Source organism: Aythya marila (assembly GCF_965140915.1).
Source record: "Aythya marila genome assembly, chromosome: 2".
Lineage (NCBI taxonomy): Eukaryota > Metazoa > Chordata > Aves > Anseriformes > Anatidae > Aythya > Aythya marila.
In genome coordinates this window covers 138,821,801-138,828,624 of record NC_139043.1, presented here as the reverse complement: position 1 = coordinate 138,828,624, position 6,824 = coordinate 138,821,801, and the positions used below count along the sequence as shown (strand labels likewise).

At 47.7% G+C, this 6,824-nt stretch overlaps 1 protein-coding gene across 2 annotated transcripts; it reads left to right on the top strand.

The window, feature by feature from the left end:
• Nucleotides 1–2,516: 2,516 nt before the first annotated feature.
• On the top strand, nucleotides 2,517–4,583 carry TMEM74 (transmembrane protein 74). 2 transcript variants are annotated; one of them, XM_082752714.1, is made up of 2 exons: nucleotides 2,517–2,573; nucleotides 3,431–4,583. In XM_082752714.1, the coding sequence occupies exon 2, from the start codon at nucleotides 3,589–3,591 to the stop codon at nucleotides 4,537–4,539; it is 951 nt and encodes a 316-aa protein (XP_082608840.1). In that variant the 5' UTR covers nucleotides 2,517–2,573; nucleotides 3,431–3,588; the 3' UTR covers nucleotides 4,540–4,583. The 2 variants fall into 2 exon arrangements, with proteins under 2 accessions (XP_082608840.1, XP_082608839.1); XM_082752713.1 differs by having other exon boundaries at nucleotides 2,539–2,573; nucleotides 3,383–4,583.
• Nucleotides 4,584–6,824: the final 2,241 nt, after the last annotated feature.

Genomic DNA, 6,824 nt, shown 5'->3' with positions numbered 1-6,824 from the left:
CTCAGAAAACTGGTTCCAGTTTTGCCTGTTTTCCCTGACTTATTCAGGGCTCTTGTGGCCCTTAGCCCTACAAATACAAACATAGATGGAGTGAATCCACTTTTAGATCCTCACAAGCCTTCTTCCAGTCTTACAATGAGCACAGTTTACCCAGCACAGAAAAGTCATCTACCTGATGACTTTTAACTAGAGTTCAGAGACTCATTTTTAGTTGGGCCAACTGGAAGAAGGCTCCCAAGCAGGTCTAGAGCATGGTTTAGATTCAGCCCCATGTATCCAAACTAAGACACCTTTATTAGCATGCTTTCACATCCCATACCCTCACTGTGCTGCTACCACAGTGAAGTTCTGTTTCTGAAAAGACTTTATGATGTGGTAGGCTGCAACAGAGAGAACAAGGCTCATCAACGCTGACAGTCTACTCCAGTCTTTTATTCCTGTCCCATTGTGTGTCCATCACTCTGTTTTTTATCTCTACGTGGCCATTTTTTTTCCGTGACAAATGTTCTTACTTCCTGCCCTTGCTTGATTAATCTTTTCACCAGCTGTATTTGTGTTTGCAGAGTATGTGTTGCTATGCATTCATCTTACCACCTCCACACCTCAGAGCTTTGGCAACAATCACTTACATTCTTTAAGCAAAAATGCTGTTAACTCTTTGCATCCAAAGGAAGAAAAAGAAATATCAGAATTATGGAGTGTGACTAGACAATGATTTCGCTACAGTCACTGTAGGTGGCAAATAAGATACAGCGTCACCTGGGAAGATGTAAGAGACTAACCAGCATTTGGACTGACAGAGTCGTGGTTCCCTCTCCATTTGCTCCTCACTTTGTGGAACCGTAATTATTAGCAACAAATTAATATACATGCCCAATACAAACTGGCACACAATAGGAGGGAGAGTGGGTGGCTGCTCAGCAAGAGGTTTGTGTGGGGGTAAATAACAAATAACTGCAGTTCTAGCAAATGCTTGAGAATAAGTGTTGTAGCTCCCTGGTTTTGAAGGATCAATGACATGGCCATTTGTTGTGCTCTGACAATAATTTCCTGCCTTTGTATCGGTTGTCGGGAAGAAACTGCCCACCCAAGGCCTTGGCAGATAGTGCTGAGGCCCAGGAGAGGTGCTTGTGTTCTTCCAGGCTGCTTTGCTGGGGCTGAACACCGAGCTTTCTCCTGTCAGTCACTTAATTAAGACTTGTCTGTCAGATGTGGCAGGTGCAGCCCGCTGTATATTCCTATCCTGCTGTTTCCCAAATAGAAATGTTCTGTAGCCTTAAAGAGCGCTTGTTTCTGGGTTTGCTTTGCTTTAGAGTATTTGAACAATTTGTAGATCAGCTTGTTTGTTTGCTTCTTTGATTAGGTTTTATTTGCTTCTTTCTATTTATTTCAAACAGGGTGTTACAAAGAGCTCCAAGGACAGTCTGCACTCTTTTCCCCGTTCCATAATTTTCTCCTTACAATTTTTCTTCAAAGAACAAATAATACAGCATTCAATGCATTGAAACTGTGCTCTGCTAATGGAAACATGGCCTGGAGCTGCTTCAATAACATGGGCCAAGCAAGCCCAAAGCATTGAGCCGTCTCAGATGGGCACTGGGGAAAAATTCTTCTGTGGGAGTCTCCCATTATTGCCGTGCCCTATTGGTTTTGACATTCATGAGGGCTATTGCCACAAAGATTAGAATATTCTGTGCTTGGTCTTTGAGCGTCGGCTGGATTTGTCCTCAAAACATTGGTTTGTTTGCCTAATACAGTGTTTCAGAACTGGCAGAGTCATTACACGGAATTGCCATGTTCCCTCATGCTGGGACAACTCCTTGAGTCAGTCTGTCCTCTCTTCTGCCTGGGGTGGTTTCTTTCCAGCTTGCTTTACACCTTGTGCCCCTGCTTTCCTCCCCGGTAGCCAGGGAGGCAGGTGCTGCTCCCCTCTTCTTCCTACGGACCCCCTCATTTCAGCTCCACACTGAAAGTCTTTCCCTCCACACCCCCCAGAGCCCGGTGTCCTCCGATAAACCTTCATCTCAGCTCCACAATTTATTTTCACATCCCAGTTCATCACTTCAGAGAAGGCACCGACAAGAAAAGTCAGCAAAGGTCCGTGCCAACTGGTCGTTATTTTTATTGTGCCTTTTGCCAGCAGAGTTTTTAATGTTCCCTTTATGCCTGCCACAGAAAGCGCGTGACGGCGGGTGGCGAGCCTGATGTTTTCCTGAGATTTCTCTGCAAGTCTGGCAGCGCTGAGAACGTTTCTCCAGGTCTCACCCCTCGCCGTGCCGTGAAAGCAGCGTTATCATCACCACCCCGTCCAGCCCACCGCCAGCTCTCGTGGTTAGGGAAACACCACCCCGTGCGTGCCGACACCCGCAGCGGGCATCCTTGAAGGATGCACACCGGTTCCTTTGGGGGACCAGGCGGGTGTGTGGAAGGGGGGGGCTGCCAGGCCAGGCACCCCCACCCCCCCGGCTGCGGACTACAACTCCCAGCGTGCCGCAGCCGCAGCCCGCCCGCCTCCTCTGGGCTCGGCGCTGCCCGGCTCGGCTCGGCTCGGCGCTGCCGGTGGCCGCGGCGGGGTAGGTGGCGTGCGAGCCCGCGCGTGTGCGTGTGCAAGCCCCGGGTGTGCGTGTGCGAGCCCCGTGTGCGTGTGTCCGCCGCGCCCCGCCTGCCTTGCCCCGCACATGGGGTGCTGCGGGTGCCGCGCATCCCCCGGGCGGTGCGGGCTTTGCGCCGGGGGTGCGGGGAGTTGGGCTGCGAGGGGGGGAATAATGAATTAATTGCGGACCGGGAGCGATCTCCGCCCTTGAGCCCTCCGGTCTCCGAGGCGGAATTGCATTCCCAAAGCTCTTAATCAAACGGGAGATCTGCTGTAGGAAAGCGCTGCTTTTCCCGTAGGATTATCAGATTTCCACCGGAGAATGCAGATCCTGGATTAGGGGGCTGCGTGGGATTTGCGTGTTTCTTTCTAATTAGTCTGTGTGTCTGCGGTTCAAATCCTTAATTCGGAGAGGGGAAGTTACTTACTGCTGAAAAAAAAAAAGATGCCTTTTTTTTCCCCCTGACATTTTCTGCAGTTATTCGGGTTACCCCGTGCTCTGTAGATGACTTACTGCCTTAATTGGATATCGGTGTCAAAGGTTGATTAGACTCCCTAATAGATTTTGGATCTGCAAGCGGATTGCAGTTTTAAGTTCATGGTTAAAACAATTGTGTTTGCCATCTCCCCTCGAGCAGTTGAGAGGGAGACTGATGTATTATATTTGTGTTATCTGCTCTTTGGTTTATTAACGTACCATCAGGAGGTTGTCGGGCTTGGCTTTGTTGTTGTTTTGTGTTTTGTTTGTGTGTTTTGTTTGTTTTTTTCCCTTTGCTATTTCATTTGCAGACTGAAAAGAAATGAACGTCAGAGGGGATTTGTTTAATCATTTAACAGCTGACACAAGCCATGTCCCTAACAAAACGCTGCTGAAAGAGTAGAAGATTTCTGGGATACGGCGGCTCCGGTACCATGAAACCGCTCCAGTGAGTCAGGGGCAGCGCCTGCTGAAGGATGCAGTAGCCCAGGAGTCCGGGCTCGCCGGTACGAGGCCGATGGCCTGTATGGAGCTTCTCTACCTGGCCGAGGAGAGCAGGCAAGGGTCCCTGGGCACCACTGCAGGCTGGAGCCTGCCTTCCTCTCCCTATGAACAGCAGCAGCAGCATGAGAGGGGTGAGGTGGACCCCAAAGCAGCTTCTGCCGTAGCAGCCCTGCACTGTGAAAGGAATTGCAAGCCCTCAGAGAGGGGCTCCGTGGCTGAGCCCGCCCCGGTTCCCCTGTCCTCCGCCTCGGGCCCCTCACCCTGGGAGCACCTGGCACCCCCCAGCACCTCCCAGCCTTGCCACCTGCCCGAGAGCCTCCCGGGGGAAGGGGATGCGGGGAAGAAGAAAGCCTGCTGCTGTGCCCAGGAACTCGAGACGTCATTCACCTACGTGGATGAGAATGTGAACCTGGAGCACGCAAGAAGTCCCCCTAGTCCAACAGGCTGTCGGGATGCTCCTCAGCAGCGCTCCTGCCGGGAGCTGCCACCCGAGTGGGTTCATGATTCCCCTTCGCTGGTCTCCGAGGAGGATGACACGGCCTCGGAGGCGGCAGCTGGGAAATCTGTGGACTATGGGTTCATTAGTGCCATTTTGTTCCTCGTTAGCGGGATTTTGCTGGTGATTATTTCCTACGTGGTACCCAGAGACGTGACTGTGGATCCCAACACAGTGGCTGCCCGGGAGATGGAGAGACTGGAGAACGAGAGCGCCAGGATCGGGGCTCACTTGGACCGCTGTGTGATCGCTGGGCTGTGTCTCTTAACCCTGGGGGGAGTGGTGCTCTCCAGCCTGCTGATGATGTCCATGTGGAAAGGGGAGCTGTACCGGAGGAGCAGGTTTGCATCCTCCAAGGAGTCTGCGAAGCTCTATGGGTCTTTCAATTTCAGAATGAAGTCTGGTGCAAATGATAATATGCTCGAGCTGTCGTTAGTTGAGGAAGATGTGCTTGCCGTAGATAATTAGAGTGGTCATGATTTTTAAGGCAGCGTTTCTACGAGAAAACATGTTTCATTAAAGAAAACAGATGTGGCTAAAGATAGCTGGTGATGCATTTATTTGTCTGACAATAATGTTTTTTTCTTAAGCTCTATAATCGAATGTTAACAGTATATGAGCACTTGTTGTAAAGGGAAAACATGCCAGAGAAAATGCAATTGATATGAAATAATGAAAACTACTTAATAAAAAGAGATTTGTGGTGAGTAGGTTCCGTAGGTAACTCCTTTATCCTAACATAAAACATTCCTTTGGTGTCTTGCCTATATAATTTTCTTATTATTCCCATACAGAACAGGAGTGACCTTGACACCTTGGAAACTGTTAATTGTTGCAGTCTTCAGAGGGATTACTAACAGCCTACTTGATGTCATGTTAAAAAGTGGGAATAATAATCAAATAGCAAGGCTGATGTTTAATTAAGAGAGATGCTTTTTATCCTTTAACTTTAAGCTGATCCCTTATTTTCTGTGAATGAGACTTAATGGAAAAAAAGACCACTTGTTCATGATTTACCACAAATCTCGCATATTTTCAGACAATGGTACAATTAGTGGTGATTATTTAAAATATAAAGATAAAAGGCAAAGGGCAGGGAACCATATGGCTCATGATGGTATTGGTGAGAGACAAAAGGTTCTTTCAACTTGAGGTCAGTGGTTCCATTTCAGTTCAGATTAGCCATGATTGATAGTCATTAACTTCTGATAGCTATAGCAGCCCATATAAAAGAAGTTTAGTTCCTGGTGGACAGATGTCTTTGTATGAAAACTGCCATAACTTGAATTCACTGACCTCTTGTTTGGAGTCTCAAAGACCCAAAGAGTAAAAAAGCATTGGGATGCAGAGACTGAACACTTCGCCTTCAGTATGGATGCCAGAAGAAATTCAAGCTCAGCTGAAGGGCTTTGCTTATACTGGGCCTGTCTGCATCACACTAGTCCTTTTGAAACTTCAGTTTTATGTCACTAGGCTGCCAGCCTTCTCATAACCGGAAAGAAAAGGTCAGGATGGAGCTTCTGGGGCTCGTTCAATATAAACCAAATTATTTATAAAAAATACATTGTCAGGAAATACAAAGGTTAAATATCAGACAGGTGGACTGTCTGACATAGGACTTAGTTAAAACAGAGGATGATCAAGAATACATGATGCTATTATTCACAGTTACATAGCAAAGTAGCCAAAAACCTGTACTGCTGATGGTATTTACTTTAGTATCAGCGTGTTTGTGTGGAGTGGTGTTCTTGTGATGCTGGGAAAAACAACAAGGATTGTTGTACGCACTGCTGTCATTTCTTAGTGAACAGTGCTTAATATTATATATGTCCTAGACCCTACCAAAGCCGAACATGAGTGAAGAGCTCTGTCTGTACAGACCCTGGCTGTAGAGTCACAGTAGAAACACTTGTTTCACTGTCACAGCCTTGTCAGTCATGTTTAAATCTCAAACATCGGGAATATAAAATCTTGTACAAATGAGACTTTTTCTTTCCTGCTGTGATATATCTGAGAACAATCTTAGGAAGAGGTGGCAACATGAGGTTTAGAATAACAAGAAATCCTCCTGCTCAGGTGGTGCTGGGACCTGGTGTTTTTGACATCGCTTTCTCCCAGTCAGAACTCCCAGGGCTTCTGGGTTTCCTTCTCAGTCTAGTGTGACTGGTGGAGGTCACAAATACTGCCCTGCTCTATTTTGGGAGGACAGCCTGATGTGAGAGTTGGAGCACACTGGCTGGTGTGACTCAGAGCAGTGAGAGGAAAAACTGTATTTTACACCTGAATGACACTGTTTATGGTCCCCTCCCAGCCATCATTACGTGTGCCAGGGGGACCACCTGTTTTCTGTCTTCTGTGTGTTAATTGTGCCCCAAATTACAGTATATCCAAAAAATGGATTTTTCAGTCTGCAGAAATTACACGAGTGGCAGGTAGAAATGTGGGGTCCTTGTGCAGGAAAAGACCGAAGACTGTTCTGCCATCTCATTCAAGCCCTCTTTGTTCACGTCAGGAGGCACATGCCTGTGCCTGGCACTTGCCTGTGTTCAGTCCCTTGTGCTCACTGGTTGTGGGTGCTCGTGTAGGTACCCTCAACAGAGAGCTGGAGAACCTGTGCTGCTCCAGGTTCATGCCTTTGGTCGCTGTAAATAGCGTGATGTATCAGGTTTTAACTTTGGCCCTGCAAAAGAGATGCTATTTAAATGTTATCTGTTCTAACTCCTGCTTTACTTCAGTGTTAGCTGGCAATTAAA